At 42.9% G+C, this 21706-nt stretch overlaps 1 protein-coding gene across 1 annotated transcript in view; it reads right to left on the reverse strand.

The window, feature by feature from the left end:
* Positions 1–3970: 3970 nt before the first annotated feature.
* Positions 3971–21706, reverse strand: part of STK3 (serine/threonine kinase 3) — a 231141-nt gene continuing 213405 nt past the window's right edge. The window contains exon 11 of the mRNA XM_073679611.1: positions 3971–7295. Coding sequence (XP_073535712.1) covers positions 7137–7295 — 159 coding nt within the window. The 3' untranslated portion in view covers positions 3971–7136. The remainder of the gene's footprint in view (positions 7296–21706) is intronic.

The following is a 21706-nucleotide window of genomic DNA, read 5'->3' on the forward strand; positions in this document are numbered from 1 at the left end:
GACAAAACAAAAAGTAATTCTGACTGATCTCCACCAATTATTTTGCAAACTTAAAGAACAGATCCCACCACAGCTAGAAAACAAAAAAAACTGAGATCCTTTGTATTTGCAAAGTTCAAAATTTAATTTAAAAATCGTAATTTTTAAATTCCACACATTTTATGATCGGGAAAAAAAATCTATTTCTAAACTACAGCATAAAAAATGGTACCAGATCTGTCTGGGATTATTTCTGTGGTTTGAGGCAGATTATATTTCCTTAAAGGGAACCTGTCACCACGTTTTTGCTACCTCATCTGACAGCAGCATAATGTAGAGAAATAGACCCAGATTCCAACAATGTATTACTTCGTTTACTGGGTGCAGCAGTTGTGATACAATCAGAGTTTTTTAGATGTAGCATAGCTCAGAAAGCTGACCCTGTTCACACCACAGCTTTCTGTGTACATTGTATATTGACAGCGAGCTGCTAATAGTGCTGGGGGAGTGGTTGGACCAGGATGAACAGGACTCCTAGTCCTGTAGTGATAATCTCCTGCTGATAAAACACTCATTGTATGGACATAACAGCACACAGCCTAATAAGTGACACATTGTGAAATCCGTGTTTCAGATCCATCATGTTGTCCGCAATGTACATAGTAAATACCTGCTGACAGATTCCCTTTAAAGTAACAAAATAACACATTTGATGCCCCGCAAATTTCATTGAAGTCAGTTGAACTTTAATTAAAAAGAAGATACATTCACACTATATTATCAACAATAAGACAGACAAGTGAAAGGGTTTTTTTTTTTTTAGATTTTTATTATTTTTTCCTTAATATGTTCTGCATGTAAATAATATATTAAAATGAAATCTCATAAAAAGTAAAATTGAAGAAATAGTTCTTAAGTGGTTTTAAACATAATGGAAGTTAAAACAAGGGAAAATGAATGTGTACAAACAAAGTCACACACAACTCGGCAAACAGAACATAACACAAGAACCGGCGCTTAAGCAAATCTAGACATCTGATGAGAGGAAAACAAAACAGAAACACCCCCCATCATTTTCCCCATTTTGGGTCTAGGGTGTTTTTTTTAAGAAATACTTCATGAATCTTCAATCAGCGTTTTCATAAGAATCAGATGATTGGGGACCCCGCAGCTGGACACACCATTGATTCAGCGAACGAGGGGTTCCCACCCGTGTAGACATCTCTCCGCTGGGATGGATGAGAATTCTAAAAACCTGAGTAACGATACCGGTAGGTTTCCCAACACCCATCCATTTAATATAGAGGTGAACTTACATCAAAACAGTAGGACACCTATAGGCTTGTTCGGTGCCTAACAGCTGGGATGACCGAGTCTATGAGATATTCGAGGTCCTCCTCCTCCAATATTAGTTTTAGTAAATATTTGAATTCACCTTAAAATTACTTTGCCAGAAAACTGATCTTAGAACACTTTCATGGTCCTCAGTTATTCTTCCATGAAACATGAATAAACTAACTAGGTGTTACCATTCGCCTCATAAAAGAGGGGTTTGTCCCTTTACAGTGCAAATTGTAAAAACAGAGAGGTCAGAGAGGAAGAGGACTAGAACTCTAGTGCCACCTATTGAACATAGCAATCCTAAAAGTCAGTATCAACATTTTAACAAGCCTTGCCACATGACTTAAGATAAAAGCAAAAACCAGAATCTCAATTTGCAGACACTGTTTCGGGATGCTGCCCCTCATCAGCACAAAGTGAGAGATCTGGTTTGGCTAGGTGAGAGGCTTCTGACCAGGATGCAAGGGATAATGTTTCTCATTGTGGAGAGTGATCCCGGTCAGAAGCCTCTCACCTAGCCAAACCAGATCTCACACTTTTCACTGATGAGGGGCAGCACCCCGAAATACAGTGTCCGCAAACTGAGATTCTGGTTTGGTTTTTATCTTAATTCATGTGGCAAGGCTCGGTAAAGGGTAGATATTGACTTTTAGAATTGATACTTCCAATAGGTGGCGCTATAGTTCTAGTCTTTTTCCTCATTGAAGAGGCAATTTGCATAGCATTGCAAGGCCTAAAAGCCTCCTCATATTGGCATGCCAGTCTTGGCATGTTATTCTCCACAAGGAGAAATGTTATCCCTTGGATCCCTTAACAGTTTTACACTGTCCAAATCAGTACCGACAAGGTTGGGGACCCACCCTACTGACAAGGAGAATGGGTCGAAGAGGAATAAGGCTGTGTGCCCACGTAGCATTTTTCAAGCGTATATGCTGCGGAATTTCCGCAGCGTAAACGCTTGAAAAACGCATGTATATCCGCACCCCATGGTCCCCAATGGCATTCCGCAATGTCAATGCCCATGCTGCGGATTTTTCCGCAGCGTATATGCTACGGTCAAAAATCCGCAGCATGTTCATTAATTTTGCGGAAGCGCAGCGGAATCAATGTGCGGATGGTACCCAAGTCTGGATGAGAGGAGACTCTCATCCAGACCTGGGTACCAAAGAACCTGTAAAAAAAAGAATAAAATAAAGTTTATACTTATCTTCTGATGTTTTCCCTCCGTCGCGCTGTTGTCTGAAGGACCTGCCACGTCATTGAGTCATGTGACCCACCACATGACTCAATGACGTCACCGCAGGTCCTGCACACAACAGCGTGAGCCGCTCAAGCCTCCGGACGGGGCAGAGAATGCATCAGAAGGTGAGTATAAAGTTTATTTTTTTATTTTTTACCATTCTGAACAAGTTGTCAAGCACTTTTCCAAGTGATGCTTGGAGAAGTGCTTGATAACCCGCATGCGGAAATGCATGCAAAGACGCCTCACAAACGCTTCTACCTGGCGGGAAAACTGCATGTAATATCCGCATGCGATTTTCCCGCCAGGGAGAAGCGTAAAAAATATGCTTCAGGTCCGCAACGTGGGCACATAGCCTAATGGAGGAATGGAAAATGCTAATTTCTGAAATAAACAAGTATTTACTAAACCAAACATGTAAGGAGATCAGACAAGTCACCTTTAATACCTCTGCTCCACAAGCGAAGAATTAGTCAGCCGGGTGTCGTCATACGCTGAAGGCACAACAAGACACTTGGCTTTTATAAGGCAGTATTAAGAATAGTAGTTCAGTAGATCACTCGCTAATGCCAAGCAGGCAGCACTACAGACGCAGAGACCTGCGCAGACTTTCCAGGCTGCCTTTTCAAGGTCACACTGCTGGATTCACGACTAACAATGCCAGACGGCTAAGCAGGCTGACGCAGAGAATATGAATGCCCACAGTGTAAGGGTGCAATAAAGAAAGAATACGTCTGCTAGCAGCAATGTGACATTGTGCCTGCCGACCATGTAAATGGCAGGATAAAAAGGAAAGCCCTGATAACATTTGTAGGACGCGCTGTCCGCATTGCAGGGACATTATATCTTTGGTTACTCGCGGCTAATGGTCCCTTAATGTAATCTTTACATTTTGTACTGTCGTCCGATAAAAAGCACCGGTTTATGAAATAAAACTGTCCTCCTCCGTAACCTCAGTCCTAAATCCAAGGAGCCAAAACGTGGGGAATGTACAGCTCTCTGCATTAGGACAGCCATAGACATTGGGCCGTGATCACTTTATGTCTATTATCTGGTGAAAGGTATACACTACGATGGCTTCAGAGTCTGATCCCTGATGATCCGGCAGCTTGACCATTTGTGGTTAATCCAAGGTGTTATTGGGCTCGCTGGCCAAGGACTAGTGATAGTTTGAGTGGTGTATTGTATAGGAAACTGAATTGTTCTAGTTAATATGTAGAGGCAGAAATCATGCTGGGAGTTGTAGTTTCCCCAACTGCTGGAGGGGAGTAGGTCAACACAAGCTGCTCATACATGTGAACACGCAACCTCAGGTGACAGGCGTGATCCGGCACCCACAGGCTTTAATGCTCCCTACAAGGGTACGTCTGAGACCCTATGGTGAGCTTCATCGAATGCCATATTATAGCGGTATTCTCCCCTAGCAGCATTGCTATCTGCTCAGTATGTCCTACGGCTCTGCAGTACTCAGGTGCTCTGCCATATGCATAAGGCATAAAGCCCCCGTGCACATTAGACTAATGTCGGCCGAACCTGCCAATAACGACTGGTTGAGCCGACAGTCTAATGTATATGGGGGCCCCTGACAACGTTAAGGATCCAGTATATCCGATTTCATACTGCGGATCCTTTTGTTCTCCCTGATATAAGCCACCGCCAGACATGTTTGGCAGCGGCTTTATCAGGAGCGCTTGAGAGTCAGGTGAGATAGTTGCCGGCCGAACAATGCGCTGAAGAACCCGTCTAATGTGTATGGGGAGGAGGGCGGCTTAATGGCCAGTCCGGATTTCAAATGAATGTTAGCACACCTATGTACACTGGCGCGCTCTCCTCCAATGCCATTTTTTTAAGGTCACCTATTCAGTACACCAGTATTATTTGGTCTGTACATTACAAATGGGTTGAAATCTAGAATAAGGAGACAACATAGGGGCTGCTTTTTTACGACAATGAGCATATAGTTAACACCTGTAGCACCCCAATATTCTTCCACTGCGCTCAGTCATTGTTCCTTTATCCCTAAAAGAACAGAATACAAAATGTTCCCAAAGTTTTGAATTCCCTTCTGTCTTACACCACATTTTATCACTGGAGGATCTGGAAAAATCCTTTAAGCATTATTGCAATCAAACTATAAAAAGCATAAAATCATAAGAATATTCTAATATAAGATTAAAGAGCTCCTTACCCGTCATGTAACAGTAGTAACACTAATGCGTCTTAGTGGTTTCTTGTGCGCTGTGCAGTGTGCATAGCTGAGCTTGAGCGGCACCTGGTACAGCTGGTCAGTCCTATTAATCTTTAAGAGACACACCAGGTCAAAATGGCCAGTCCTTGGCTCTTACTTTACACATCCTTGTTTTGTTTTTTTATTTAAATCCGCCACACAGTTCCAGAGATATGGGCCTTTTTATTTAGTGCTAATTTGTATGGTCCTTACAAGGGGGCGTAGCTCATAGGGTAATAATGCAGAGCAGCCTAAAGACACGCCCCAGAGGATCCTGTGCTAACTAAAAAGGCCCATATCTCTGGAACCATATGGCAGATAGCAAAAAACCCCCACAAGTATCAGGAGAGCACCGGCAATATATTCCAGAGCAAAAACTGGCCACTTTGACTGAGTGACAGCTCCTCTTTAAAGGGGTTAACTGGGGACGCCCAGAGTGGCGACTGCACGCCTGAGGACACGCTTGCACAATACCTGTCGCCAAATAACCACTTTAATGTGGAAGATATGCAATAGCAGACAGTCCACAGTCAGATGGGCACTTCTTCACAAAGAGAATAAATAAGAAACTGGAAAGAAACACACAGCAGCTGCTACATATAGGAGGGCCTCCATCCGCCATACATGTTATACAACGCTAATACTATGCACATAGTCCACAGGCTGAATTGCGGGAAAGAAATACATCCTTCAAAGTTGCCAAAGTAAAAAGAAATGTCAGTGCAGGAGTGCGTGGTGGACATTTAGCATCCATGTTATGCTCTGCAGTATAGGAATCAGCGCTGCTTAACGCTGCAGCTCACGAACATAACATTTAGCAATACCAAATGTCTTGGAAAATCATTACATGCTTTACAACGAAAGTAATGTCACGGATTCTAGTATAGGCTCGAAATTACAAGAATCCAGCCTTATCCACAGCATGCAATGCTTTATGTGGTGACGCTGGAAGAGATGAAAAGCTTCCCGACAAGATGTAAAGGTCACACATGACCAATGGGGAGAAACACTAATTATCAAGAAGCCGAAATACAGTCATTCTGGACAAGGGAAATCACACGCTTAAATGTTAGCTCCCATCTCAAAGCACAGGTGTTAATCGTCCACCATCAGCTAAGCTAGCAAAATATAGGCAAGAAGCTGGGGCTTAACATTCAATTTTTCCTTCTGCAGCCAATTTTCTCACAGCCACACACAGGATTGTGAAAAAGATTGGGGAGATTTGTGCAGTCGTTGGGCACAAAACTTCTGGAAAATGAAGAATTACAGAATTTTTCATGCGTATTTTTCTGTTTAGTTGTCCTTTAAAGGGTTTTCAAGCTCAAGCTTGAGCCTAAATCTTAGAAATATTAAAAAATGCAGAGTGGCCAAAATTAAAGCTTTTCTGATGCAAAGACAAAAGTGATCTGCCAAAGACTTTAGACACGAAGAACATTATATGGTATAAAGATTTTTTTATCTTTATACCATACACAAACACATGGACTGATTGCAGAACTACGTCCCTGTTATATTCAGGTTTCCTGCTGCTTCTTTAGGTGCAGTACATTGAGGTGGTGGGGGGAGCGAGCTGGATTTATGGTCCCTCGCAGATAATTACACTGACTAGTAGCATTTCAGCATCAAAACTTAATTTAGCATTTGGAACCCGCAAACTGCCTGTGACGAGCTACGTAAATTTCTTCAGAAAGTAAGCACTTCTCAGTACCCACGTGGAGCGATCCTGTGAAGTAGACTAACAAACATTAGGTTTAGAATTCAGGCTCAAAATGCAGCAAAAAAAGAAAAAACACAAAACGACAAAAAGCACAGAACACGTTTGGTCACTAATGTTCGACACACTCAAATGTAACACGCAGAAATAAATAGATATGTTGTAACGTTAAGGCAAAAGAATATTTACCAAGGTGCGAACATAAGTCCCTGAAAACTCTGATATGAAGGAATATTAAAAGACTATGCTGGCTGCTGCTCCAGATGGGATTGTTGGAAAGGTCTTCCCAAATCCTCCACAATACGACATGCAAAGACTAGGGTAGATAATGCTAGTTAAAAGAATCGGGGGGGGGGGGGGAGAAGTTCATTGACAAAACAATGGAGCAAAAGCAAAGGGAGAGTGGGGAGTCATCTGTAGGACCTAAAGGCTTAATTCTCAGGACTTCTCACGCGGCTAACGAGCAAAGAGGAGGGAAGAATGCAATGTTCTTTGTAAGGATGGAGAAAGTTACACGAGTTTACTCAATCATTGCTTCGCCAGGGAAAACATCTCTGTAATGTGACCACAGGTTTCATTTCTGAAGTTCCTAGAAACTGCTTATGTCCATTTGTGAAAAGGAGGCTTGATCCTTATCAGAAGTTCTGTTGCCTTCGCTTCTTGGCGTCCATTGCATCAAGAATGGGCTGCCTCTTTGCTGAGTACCTCTGCCGCAGTTCTTCTATCTCCCGCTCCATCATGGGGTCCAGAGCTTTTAGTCTCATCTGCAGCTCCTCAAAGCTTAAATTCTTCAGCTGTTGGCAGAATCAGAAAATACATTTTGGTTAGCATGGGAATACAGTGGACATAAATCAGGACACATATTGTAATTCATATAGTCAAGATTCAAGTAGAGTAGCAAGGCCATCCCCATCCTTGTTTTCCAAAGAGAAGACATAGGCCACCAAGTCATCAAGACCGGTGATTTTCTCACCGGATTTGATGAGGGGGTGTGCTGAAGTCAGACCCTCCTCATTCATGTAGAGGTGCACACCTCTTCATGGATCTTGAGGGTCTGACAAGCAGTGTGCACTTCCATGCGCTACACCAGAAATCTTACTCCAGTCAGGGACTGAAGGGAGATTTCTGGAGTATGGAACAACACAGTGTGTTATAAATTAACTGTGGCTTCACACTCCTGACGCGCTCCTTGGGAAAAACTGGTATGAAAACTTCAAAAGATGCAAAATTTTGGCGTAACTCTGAGTTTGTGACTTTTCAAAGCTTTTACAAAGAAAAACTATAAACATGCACAGCCAAAATAAATAAGAAATAGGATGCTACCACTGTAAACAACCACATGAAAGAAAAAAAATAAAATAAAGGGAATACAGAAACAGTTTCACACCTATAAACGTAAAAAGTAATAATTTGACACAATGTGACTCCAGGATTAAAAACAATCAAAACCAAAATCTCTCAGCATAAATCAATGCATATATATGAGTGAGATACTATAACAATAGGCAGGCACTGGAAAAAAAAAAAATATACATAAATATAACGTATGTGTAACGTAATATAACGTGTGTGTGTGCATATATATATATATATATATAGATAGACAGATAGATAGATGTGTCTATGTGATAGATAGACAGACAGACAGATAGATAGTAGCAACCAAATATGAATCCTAAAGTATTAATATCCCAAAGTAAATAGGGTTTCCCAAATATCAATCATGTGAACGGACACATCCAACAAATCCTGAAAAGTACTATAGGGTACCACAGAAATACACATAATGGAAGAAAGACTCATACTCATACATGTAAGAATACCAGAGCATCAAGAATTGGATCAAGCCAAGATAGCCTGATCCAGCAGACAAACCCTATATCAGAAGAATAATTGATAATGGAGAGACTCCTGTCCCAACTCAGCTCAGCCCATTTCGGCAAAGCTGGGAAAAACTGGTATGAAAACTCCAAAATATGCAAAATTTTAAAGTTACACCAAAATTTTGTGACTTTTCAAAGCTTCTATGCTACTTATTTTTTAGGGGTAAAAGCTTTGAGGAGTCCGGGCCAGAGTGTTGTATTTTAATTGTAATACCTTTTCCCCTGTTTAAAGGGGTTGTTCAGTTTAGACAACCCATTTTTATATACCTTATAAGAAACTACTAGGCTAATAAAGTGGCATCCACTATTCAGGATCTTTATTTCTAGGTCAGGGTGGAGAGTGGGTACACAGAGCATCTCTCACTCTGGAGGACCTGTCCTGTATTATACAGTCTAGTCACTGATTTGAATGGGCACTGTGTAATGCTTCATTTATCCTGTGGAGGTGCTGCAGGGAGTTTTCCTGCCAGTCTTGCCTATAGATTGCAGTTGAATGCTGAGGGTGCAGGTACCAAAGACATTTTATATTGTGGAGAGTAGGGATCTGAAGCCTGAAATTTGTAGGGCAAATAATTGCTTATGGGAGCCACCCGCAGAAAGAAATCAGAAGAAGCTATGGGTCGACTACTGAATCATTCACATAAAAAATAAGTTACCATTAATATTATGGTCTCATAATAAACAACCCTATAAAAATCGGTCATGCTTCTTCAACTGCAGTAAAGCGGAGCTTGGTTTTACTTATTCTTTGTAATACTTGGACATGGTGGGTTCACAGGACAGGAGCTACTGATATGGCCCCCCCCCCCATACACATTGGATAACGGATTGCTGAATGAATGATCCTTCGTCCGACACCTATCTCTCATGACTCTTCTAGACACAGGAACGCTCGGCTCTGGCAACTGCTTATCACAGAGAACTTCTTCAGGTCCCTTTCTCCTAACATCATCTGTCAGAGGGCGAGTTGGGGATCCTCCGTACCAAGACTGTTGGGTGAAGTCACCGATATTGGTGGATTCAGACAACTTTAGCTGAAACTTTTGTCTGGCTCTCCATTATGGCTCATATCGGGAGGCCCAAGGCAACTGCACTTTGTAGCCGATTTGTGAAGAAATCCGTTCTGTATAGGATGCCGAGAACATAGGTAGCTTTCACCTCCACCATCTCTGGAACTGCTAATGAGATAATACTTAGTGACCTCACATCATCCAACACATTACATGAGGACATTTTCTAACGCAACATTAGCAGCTACGATCTAAATTATATCAGACCGCGATAATGATCACAACGTGTTATTGCTGAGAATTAGAGGTCATTTCCCTGATCTGATCACTGTTATGGCTGCAACAGGAGCTTATGAATAACAACTCGGTGGAAGCAAAGCTTTATCATAGGAATAGCAGGTGTCTATCATGCAAGGGTGGGATTTTTTTTTTCCTGTTTAAGTCCTAACTAGTGATGAGCGAGTACGTTCTGTTAACCCTTTGAGCAAGCATGCTCGGGTGCTCGCCGAGTATCTTCAGCGTGCTCGGGTGTTATGTTTTAGTCACTCCGTGCTCATGATTTGGGACTGACAGCTTTAATACATGTGAGGAATGCCTAAGAAACAGGCATTCCTCACAAGTATTAAAGCGGTCAAACAGTCGCAAATCATGAGCACGGAGTGACTAAAACATAACAACCAAGCACGCTGAAGATACTTGGAAAACACCCGAGCATGCTTGTAAATCTCGAGTAACGAGCATGTTCACTCATCACTAGTCCTAACAAAATATTTTTAGCATTCCGATAGCTAATGGTACAATGATGGGGTCTGATCTGTGCCTTATCACCCCATGTAAAAGAGAACTAAACCATATATGACCAAAGCACAGGACCAATTACCTGAGCTTATAATGATCCAACTGTCCTGGACGTAGATGTCTACCGTCCCCGGTCTCATCCTGTGCTGCCGGTGTTCCTGCTATTCTGTACCAACATCTCTTAGGAGTTATTCAATTATTCAGAGGCCACTCTGGATATCACTGTCACGGAGCGAGAAGACTTCAGGTATCCAGCAGGGTGCTATTTATTTTAAAGAAAGCTGCCTGAAGGCGCTGTATTCTATTGATCGGAGCCTTGCAGATATTATATTTTGCCACAGAGCTTCCGGACATAAATAATTGCTTCATGAAGCTGCTGTCTGGCCCATCAAAAGGAAAAAGCATCCACTGTGATTAATGAACGCAGGCAAACGCTTCTCTAAGTAACACCCGGAGCATTATTTACAGGTCACCACTACCACCTGCCATGTGCAGCTATGCCAGTACGTGCTATGAAAACAAAAATCCGTAAAAGAAACCCAAATGCAAATTAAGATGAATATTATACAATGTGTAGCAGTATTGTGCTGGGTGCATCAATGTCATTCCAGCAATGCTCGATCATCAAGGTCAGACCACTGATATCTGACAACCGTTAGAAATGACAAAGGGGGTCCCCGGAAAAGCATTGAGCAATCCTTCTGCTTTGGATTTTTCCAGAGAAACCATGGTCGGATCATTAGGACTGACGACACGGTCTCTAGAAAAAGATAAGAGGAGCAAACCGGAACCAAAGTAAAGCCTGCCACCTATTACATAGCTTGAAAGAAGACTCAGGCCAATCAAGTTCAACCTTTCTCCACCAATTCTACATTTTTGGCACTAAATTATCTATAACCCACAATGTTATGTGTACTGAGGAAATCATCCAGCCCTTGTATAAAAGCTGTTCTAGTGTCGGCCATCACTACCTCTTGTGGTCGGCATTCCACAGTCTGACTGTAAAGAACCCTTTCTTATTTAGTTGCCGGAATCGCTTTTCTTCCACCCGTAATGAGTGCCCCCTGGTCCTTAGTATGGTCTTTGGAAGGAATAAGTCATGTGCTAGTCCTATATACTGACCACACATATATTTATACCTGTAAATGAGATCTCCTCTGAGGCGTCTTTTTCGTAAGCTAAAGAAGCCCAACTTTTCCAACCTCTCATCATTATGTATACCCCTTTTCATATGTAAAGCGCCATGTAATAAATGGCGCTATAATAAATTAATAATAATAAATAAGAGAGGCCTTCCATCCCTTGTAATAATCTAGTTGCCGCTTTTGAAGTGACTAACTTCAGACAGGGCTGTGGAGTCGGTAAGCCAAACTTCAGACTTCGACTCCTCAATTTCCATGACTCCGACTCCCCCATACATGGCTCATGTTTAAGGGATAAATTTACTGTAGCACAGATTCATCTCAGCTAAAAGTCTAGACCCTTAGATCAGGTTTAGGATAGACATTTTTAGGACATTTCGTAACTTTCCCAAATTCTTATGAAAAAATATTCCCCACAAACTGCATGAACTACTGTACCCAATTTATTATATATTTTAGGAATCTGAGTCGGTCCATTTTATACAGACTCAGACTCCACAGCGCTGACTTCTGAATATCCTTTTTAAAATGTGGAGTCCAAAACTGGATTCAATATTCTAGAAGTGGCTTCTCCTGTTCTGTAGTCCCACGTATATTCCTCTTTTATGTGTATGCAGCAATAGGATTACTCCAGCCGTGGTGCATTACTCTACATTTATCTACATTAAATCTCATTTGCCAAGTGTTTGCCCATTCAGACATCTTATCCAGATCGTTTTGTAATAGACATTAGACATTGATGGATTATCCCAATATATTGAAGTCCATTATGAGAAAATACCTTCAGTTTTTCTCCACTATTCACTGCAGTTACCAAGTAACACACATACACTCCTGTTGATCAGCAGTTCCCAATGCCCGGATCATCCAGATGTGATCAGTTGTGGAGTGGAACAGCACCAGCTCCATCCGCTATATAGTGGCTACAGTCGGGTACTGCAGATCCAATCCTGATCATTCAAATGGGGCTGGAGCTGCAGTACCCGGCCGTGGCCACTACATAGTGGATGGAGCCACGCAGTACGGTACTGGGAACAGCTGATCGCAGGAGGTGCCAGGTGTCGCATCCCCCAGTAATCTGACATTGATGACCAATCCTAAGGATATGTCATTGATATAAAAGTACTGGACAACCCCTTTAATGGGAACCTGTCAGCTGATTCATGTTGCCCAAAGAGTGGTCAGCATGAATCAAAGACAGACTGCATGATTACAGCTAGGTACACTTTTTTCTGAAACACTCTAGAGTTTAAGAGAAAAAAGTAGTTTGAAGCCCCGACCCAGCTTCTCCCTGCACCGCTTTAGGTGATGGACAAGTCTCTCCCACCAGAGTGTAGCTGAGTAGGTGACTAAAGACCATCAAACACATTAGATAAAAGTTTACTAAACATGGTGAACCCACGGGGATCCCACCACTCCAATGAAACATGATATTGGGAATGATCAGGATCAAGCAATTGAAATTTTAACATCCGATCCTTCTGTTCTCGGGGGGAACATAGGGGTCTGGCTGTAGAAAACACATGGACGTTCAGCTGAGCGGGAGAGGGAAGTCGGGAGAGATAGCGGATGGCTGATTCAGCTGACTTATCACATGTGTGTGGCAAGCTATGGCAGATCCCTCCACTGCTCCTTTCTAAAAAAACTAAATTAGATTTTTAGCTCTAGGGGCAGCACGGTGGCTCAGTGGTTAGCACTGCAGCCTTGCAGCGATGGGGTCCTGGGATCAAGTCCCACCAAGGACAACATCTGCAAGGAGTTTGTATGTTCTCCCTGTGTTTGCGTGGGTTTCCTCCGGGTTCTCCGGTTTCCTCCCACACTCCAAAGACCATACTGATAGGGAATGTAGATTGTGAGCCCCAATGGGGACAGTGATCATGTATATAAATTGCTGTGGAAATCAATGGCCCAATATAAATGAGTAAAATAAATGTCACGAATGCAAACTAGTATAGCGTTCCGGCGCCTCTAATGTTCTCTGCATGTGGCACAGACACGGTGTCGGCCATAACACCATTCATCACAATGTTACATTGTGTAACATCTTCACATTTTTCACAAGAAGCACAATTACTCCCTATAAGGCTTCGTATTTTTTTATAAGAAGCAATTCTGACATGAGGAATCAATCCGGACACAGTTCGGCTGCATTTATGACCCTCGCTCGGTCTAGTCACAGTCCGTGGAATTTTATAGCCTCATTAAGAATTACTCAAGAAAATATGGTCGATAAGTCCGTACACCTACTGCTGCATTTCATCTCTCCGAGAGGTCGGAGACACGCACTACGACACCAACGACACTCTGTTACTGGCCAGAGCCATGGCTTGTTCTTACATGCACCATGATGTATTTTATGCTGTGTGCACCCTCCAGTTAAGGCAGATCGGGGGTCTTTACGTGCCATATGTCAGGCTGCACTCCCACCATCACACTGGCTGATCACTATTTTGGCAGTATGGTCATTTGTCAGATGACACACGGTTTCTTTAATCACTAGAGGTCGATACAAGCCTTCGGTTTTAATATTGTGTTTCACATCTATATCTGGACCTCCAGTAACTATGTAAAACTATAGCATTATTCACATTGGCTTTCTCCCAGGAAGAAATACAACTTAGTTGTCTGCTTCTATAAAACATCTAAATTTGACACAAAATTGTACATCACAACCACTAGATGGCCACATTTACAGTAAGTGCCCACTTGGCGTCTTTGTGGCGTCTTTATAGCGTTTTTGCGGCTGCGAAAACGCTTGTAAAACAGTCTGCCATGCAAAGCAATGTGAATTCTGATGTGCTGTGCACATGATGCGCTAATTTGCGCGCCGAATTCACATTGCGTTGCAAAACGCAGCATGACCATTTCTACGCTGCAAATTTGCGGCCATTGAGGAACATTGAAACGCAGCAAACTCGAAGGTATATGTGGATTTGCTGCGTTTCAATTAAATTCAATGGCCGCGAATTTGCAGCGTAATCGCGGTGCGTGTGGTACCCAGGATGAAGAGGAGACTACAACTCCTCTTCATCCCGGCTACCACGCAGTGAAAAAAAAGAAATCAAAAAGTTAAAAATAAACAAAACCTGTATACTCACCTCTCCGGCGGCCCCCGGTCTGCTCCCGCCCACGTCCTCTCTCCTTGGCGTCCCGCGTTGTACTGTCAGGACCTGCGGTGACGTCATTTAGTCACCTGATGGTCACGCGACCGCTGACGTCAGCGGTCAGGTGATGGTCGCGTGACCATCAGCTGACTAAATGACGTCACCGCAGGTCCTGACAGTACAACGCGGGACGCCAAGGAGAGAGGATCGCCGCGGGGAGCAGACTGGAGGAGACCGGAGAGGTGAGTATACAGGTTTTTTTTTGTTTGTTTGTTTTTTTAACGTTTTAATTCTCTTTTTTTTTTTTTTTTTTTTACTATAGATGCTGCATTTAAAGCATCAGTTGTTCACACGTTATAAATCCATGCCGGTTGCATGGATTTATATTGTGTGACCAACTTGTCAAGCACTTTTCCAAGTGATGCTCAAAATCGCTTGGAAAACTGCTTGAAAAAAACACATGTGAAAACGCTGAAAAAAACGCTTCTCTCTGGCAGAAAAAACGCATGTAAATCTGCATGCATTTTTTTTCTGCCAGAGAGAGGCAAAAACGCTCTGCATCAAATCTGCTACGTGGGCTCATAGCCTTAGACATAAGGTATAAACATAAATAGCCTTAGACATATGGTATAAACATCTCCTGAGAGAGTATCACAAAATAAATGTTTTTATTTCAAAACTGGTCTTTTTGTGCCATATATCTCAGGATATGGCAAGATAAGAGCAAAGATAAGGAAAGACATATCTGCGATTTTTTTTAATAAAGTGAAATATCCTTTAATTGTGAATAGAAAGCTCAATAGAAATAGACAAAATTTGGAAGTAAAATATGCATCGGTGTGACCATGATGTTTTTCAGCAAACAAATGCAGTAGTTACTGTCGTATCACCAAACTTGACTAGCAATTGTGAAAGTATCAGGGACTGGGAAGCATCTCTAGTTCCCGGAAGCTGGGGTCTTTGCTTTCGCAGCATCAGAGGAGTGCAGGGGGACTGAAGCTGGCCAGATCCAGCCACCTTCAGAACAACGCTTACATGCTCTGCTGACAAGTGCATGCAAGTACTGCGCTATTAGCATAGGAGAAAAGCCACCGCTGATAGACTGGCAGAAGTGGTCGGTAACCTAGCCAATGAGCAGTAAACCATAAAATTAAAAATCCCTCCATTCTTTCGAACATAAAGGATTTTTTTAAGAGGTAAATGGCAAATCCATTTAAAGCCCCATCTGTCACTGATACTAAGTATCTCATTACAAGGACATTATCACCGGAGACCCTTAATCTCCTTATACAGACAGCTTTTTATTGTAGCAACAAGAACGTGACGAAAAACAAAAAAAAAATCTTTAGTCCAACTTTCTCATATACTGCACACTGAGCTGAAACTGAAAGCCGTCCAGGTGACACTAGGATTATACCTGCTTAGTCTGCTCAGTCCCATTGTTGAGGAGGAGACGGAGGAACAATGGGGGATGAAATGCTCATGTTCAGGAGCTCAATGACGTGTGCAGGGCAAATATCGGGCACACTGTATAGGACATCTGTGCCCCATTATTGTGTGCAACAGACGACATAAGAGAAGACACCCTGGGCGTCTGGTTTTTGTGTGCCAGACATCTGTGGACATCAAGCTTTGGGAGGAATAGAAATTAATTCAGGAGAGCCACTTGACATTTATTACTAGTTAATCCACTTTGTCATTATATGTACCGCATAACCCATCTCTCACATTTCAGATGCAAATAACTTCTGCTTTAAAGAATAACTAAACATTTGCAAAAAGTTGTTTTTTTTTACCCTCTAATTCCCTTGAAACTGGTAGGATCCAGGTTCTGAGACCACCACCAAAAGATCCTCAAGATTGGAGTGTACAAAAAAAAGCATAAAGATTTAATAGAAAGTCTATGTATTCAAACGTTTTGTGTACTAAAAGGCACGTCAGTAATAAAAACTACAATTTTACTTCACCCTGACAGATTTCAGTTCAAGTTTGAAATTATGTACAGCTATTCCCATGCAAGTCCTGATCCAGGACTATGGTTTACAGACAGAACTATGAATGGGTCTGCTGATCCCTTCTGATGTTACAAGACTGATCACTTGCACTTAAAGAGGGTGTGCAATGTTTGAAAGTTACACCCCATCCGTGGAAAGGGGATAAAGTACCTGATCGTTGAGGGTCCAACCACTGGCTCCCCACTGATCCTGAGAACCGGGATACTGAAGGGCCTCATGTGAATGGAGTGGTGATCGATCCTCCATCCATTCTTAATGGAAATGTCGAAGACCAGCCAAATGCTGGGCTCGGCTAACTACACAAGTGCAAAAGCAAAAGAATGGAGCAAAGGAAAGCATGGTCGACCACCACTCCCATTTACACGGCCGATTCTTGGGATTGGTGAAGGTCCCAGTGGTTGGGTCACCAGCGATCTGGAGGTTATGCCCTATTCTGTGGATAGGAGATAATTTGTACAAAGTTTGAAAAGTTAAAGCTAGTAAAAACCTGGAAGGGACAAAAAGTGCAATAGGGTCTTATCTGGGTAAAAGTTTTTAAAAGGAATGTGCACTGGCATGCTCAAGTGATCGGGTTGTATGCACACAACCACTGAAAGATTTAGGCTGCTGCAGACCCACGGGAAATAATTCAACAGGCACTGGAAACAAATGGGTTAAACTGCGCTGCCTTTGAAGGATGAAGAGACAGGAATAAATTTCTGCTGTTTATTGGTCAACACATTTCCAACTTCATCATCAGGACAAAAAGTTTGAAACTTTCAGTGCCTGTTGAGTGTGAAAGTTAAGTGGACTCACAAATTAAGGGAGTATTTAAACATATAAAAATTTGGACTAATCTGTAATACACACCTTAACAGTTATAAAACAAGGCATCTCTCTACTCAACTCTTGATAAAAGTTTCATGTTCTATATGGCTGGTCACGTTCTTGTTGCATTTCACCGCAAACTTGTATGAATACCAATTCCACACCAAGCTCCCTCCTCGGCTACCAATTTGATTTTCTCCCACCATGAGGGAATCTTCTCCAACGCTTCTTATACATTTATGCATATGAACAACATATCTCTCTGTAAAGCTGGATAATTTGCCAGAGCCGTATACAGACATGCATTTCAATGACCGACCTGACCATGAGCGTGACGCAAGGCTGTAATGCTTGAAGAATGGTAAAGAAAGATATTTCTATACAGGTATTATGAGCACTCAGTTTGTATCAAAAATTATTTGAATTTCATTGTTATTTTGCCACTTACGTGACACTAAGAACAGCCTGTACACACTCCGCTCCAATACCTCGTCATAAAACAAATATAAATAACCCCATATAACGTCATCAGCTCCACATCCACATCGGCCGAGCCCTGTGGCTGAAGCGGTCACGTTATGTCCCCGATGCTGGGGTGGCAGGGTGGAAGCACAGCTGACTGCTATTTTTTCATACAACTCCAAAAAGTTGGGATGTTCACACAGGTCAGATCTGGCATGAAATTGGTCATGGATTCTCTGAAATCCAACAACAATCAATAAGGACATATCTGAATGTTTTCTGGCTTGCTTGAAAAATATATTTTTCTAGAATCAATCAATATAATTGATAAAACGGCATGTGGATGCCCTGGCATGGTAAAAGAAAAAAAATGGTCACCGTTTTTCCCCAAGCAATTCTGGAGAGGCAGCTGGTAAATTTCATACTTGCAGGTTTTAATCTATAGAAATGGCAGCCTATACTTCAACAGTAAGGGTCGATACACAAGAAAAAGCACGTATCCGTGTACCCAAGGTAATAAAAGAAAAAGAACGTATCCGTGTACCCAAGGCAATAAAAGAAAAAGAACGTATCCGTGTACCCAAGGCTATGGGGTCAATACAGAACAAAAAGCACGTATCCGTGTACCCAAGGTAATAAAAGAAAAAGAATGTATCCGTGTACCCAAGGCAATAAAAGAAAAAGAACGTATCCGTGTACCCAAGGCTATGGGGTCAATACAGAACAAAAAGCACGTATCCGTGTACCCAAGGTAATAAAAGAAAAAGAATGTATCCGTGTACCCAAGACAACCGTCTGCTGTCAGCCCAGCCAGTGTCTTCAGCTTTTAGATGCCATCTTAGACTACAGAACTTCATGAAAAGCTTTTGAAAATCTGATGACAAAAGTGCAGAAAAAAATGTCAAGGAGTGAAGTCTCAAGAGCTTTAAAAAAGTCTTAATATATGCAGAGCTGGGTGAATGCGCGGCTCAGGAGCTTGACATGCTATACATCAGCTTTTACCGCTGCTTCAGAACTAGAAAAGTCCACATTTCATCTTCAATCGTTTTTTCAGGGCTACTCTCTACCAACAGAGAAGTTTGAAAGGAAAGGAGACTAAAACCTGAGGATTCACAAATTCTTCTTAAAATGTTCAAGCGGCTTTATGCAGAAAAGTCATAATATGTGCAGCCAAATCATTATTATAACACTTTATGTCCCTTGTACTCCTGAGCGATAACATGGAAAACCACCAACCTCTGACTGACAGGTGGATGAAAGACCACATTATCCATGCAGCGACCCTTACCCAGAGCCTGTTTATAGAGAAACTATCATACACAAGTAATATAAGGTGACCTAATATAACCAGAGACAGTAAAGTTGGGGCTTAAATAGAAGCGGACTCTGGCCATAAATATGGTATTTTGTTTCCCGCTGTAAATGCCGCTGTTCTCCTGAATCCAGCGCGGTTTTTCTTTTGCTCCTGCACTTCTTCTTAAGATAGGTCCCTTTCTTCCCTGGGTATAAATCTATTCTTGTTAGTCAAGTGGGCGTAGTCATATATTCTATTATGTTGCTATTCTATTGCCCACTTGGCTAACAAGACTAGATTTATATATAGGGAAGAAAGGACCTTATCTCAGGAATGGAGAGGCGCAGGAACAAAAGAAAAAACGCTGGATTCAGGAGAACAACGGCATTTAGACGAGTTTAAAAAAATCCATATTTATCACAAGTGATAGGCCCTCGTTAAAGGGATTGTCCTCCCGATTTTTTTAAATTGGTGTAGCATGCCAGTGATTGGCTGCTGCAGCAGTCACGCGCCAGTGATTGGCTGCTGCAGCAGTCACGCGCCAGTGATTGGCTGCTGCAGCAGCCACGCGCCAGTGATTGGCTGCTGCAGCAGCCACGCGCCAGTGATTGGCTGCTGCAGCAGCCACGCGCCAGTGATTGGCTGCTGCAGCAGCCACGCGCCAGAGATTGGCTGCTGCAGCAGCCACGCGCCAGAGATTGGCTGCTGCAGCAGCCACGCGCCAGTGATTGGCTGCTGCAGCAGCCACGCGCCAGTGATTGGCTGCTGCAGCAGCCACGCGCCAGTGATTGGCTGCTGCAGCAGCCACGCGCCAGTGATTGGCTGCTGCAGCAGCCACGCGCCAGTGATTGGCTGCTGCAGCAGCCACGCGCCAGTGATTGGCTGCTGCAGCAGCCACGCGCCAGTGATTGGCTGCTGCAGCAGCCACGCGCCAGTGATTGGCTGCTGCAGCAGCCACGCGCCAGTGATTGGCTGCTGCAGCAGCCACGCGCCAGTGATTGGCTGCTGCAGCAGCCACGCGCCAGTGATTGGCTGCTGCAGCAGCCACGCGCCAGTGATTGGCTGCTGCAGCAGCCACGCGCCAGTGATTGGCTGCTGCAGCAGCCACGCGCCAGTGATTGGCTGCTGCAGCAGCCACGCGCCAGTGATTGGCTGCTGCAGCAGCCACGCGCCAGTGATTGGCTGCTGCAGCAGTCACACGCCAGTTCGGTTTCAAGCCCCAGGAAACCTGAGCAGTGGTGCAAGATGAGAAGCAGAGATCAGTAAGGCAAGCATGCATTATTATCTTAGTTTAAGCAGCTCCTCTTGTTATGTCACATATAGGACATGTTGAACATTACAGGGTCACTGTGAGTAGGCACACAGACAGACATATCCGCATTTTAGGCAGTACTTTAACATAAATGAATGGACACGCCATTCTAGTGATATAGATATACTACAAATAAATAGAAAGTATAATTACTGCTAAACTGGAGCCCATACACTCACATGCTCATCCATATTTAATGCCGCCAGAGGATACTGCAGCTTGAATACAATGAAGGGACCACGGCAAGGAGAAAACAGCATAAAAGCGACTCGGGAGCTCAAGCAAATGGACAATTGCAGATAATGTGCTATATAGACAAATAATAATAGCTATTATCCCAAGCACAGGTCAGGAGCTCGGCACTAATGGCAAGTAATGAGATGTCATGAGTATGTGATATGACAAATCGACAATTCTCAGCTCAAAATATATGTGAAAATTCTGTAGATTCCAGTAGCTTCTACTAATGAAGACCCCAATTCAGACATTCTCCTCATAGATCAGTCATCAGAAAGCTAGGGGTACACAAATTAGTGGAATTATGATTAATGGAAGAAGAGAGCAATCACTGGAGAAGGACATCATGGTCAGAAGAATAGAAGGAATAAGGTAAGAAGGAAGACCAGCAACCTGATCGCTTGATACCATCAAGACAACGGCGGAGACCCTAGAGGACTCATCTAGTTTTGCACAAGATCGATATTCCTACAGATCGTTCATCCATCAAGTCACCATGGCTCGAGATCAAGCTGAAGGCCGTTATTAAAAATAATGACTAATGGATACATGAACAGACAGCTAGTTGGGAAATGGAAATGAAAACAGAAACAAAGAAACTATAATATCCCATCAGAGTCCCCTGCATGAGACCTCCCCTCGAATAGCCAGCAAAGTGCTGCTGAAAAGACATTTCACAAGGTCATCATAGAATTCTCCAGTAGCAGCCAATGCAGGATATGCCAAAAGCCCCTTCACAGAGCGTAGGGATTCCAGCATAGCGCCAACTATTGGAAGGGGCAATTCTAGAGGTCAATATTGACCTATAGGGTTGCAGACGGAGGGTCTTTTCCTTTTGGGGGAAGATTCTGGTTTGGCTTTATACCCTAAGTAGCACAGCAAGGTGTGGGCCCATTATTATGTATGGAGCACTGTGTGGGCCCATTATTCTGTATAGAGCACTGTGTGGGCCCATTATACAGTATGGAGCACTGTATGGGGCCACTATACTGTATGGAGCACAGTATGGGGCCGCCATTATACTGTATGGAGCACTATGTGGACACATTATACTGTATGGAGCACTATGTGAGGCCCATTATACTGTATGGAGCACTATGTGGGGCCATTATACTGTATGGAGGACAATGTGGGGCCCATT

This window comes from Phyllobates terribilis, unplaced genomic scaffold (genome assembly GCF_046119375.1).
Source record: "Phyllobates terribilis strain yellow unplaced genomic scaffold, ASM4611937v1 Scaffold_4__5_contigs__length_816908805, whole genome shotgun sequence".
NCBI lineage: Eukaryota > Metazoa > Chordata > Amphibia > Anura > Dendrobatidae > Phyllobates > Phyllobates terribilis.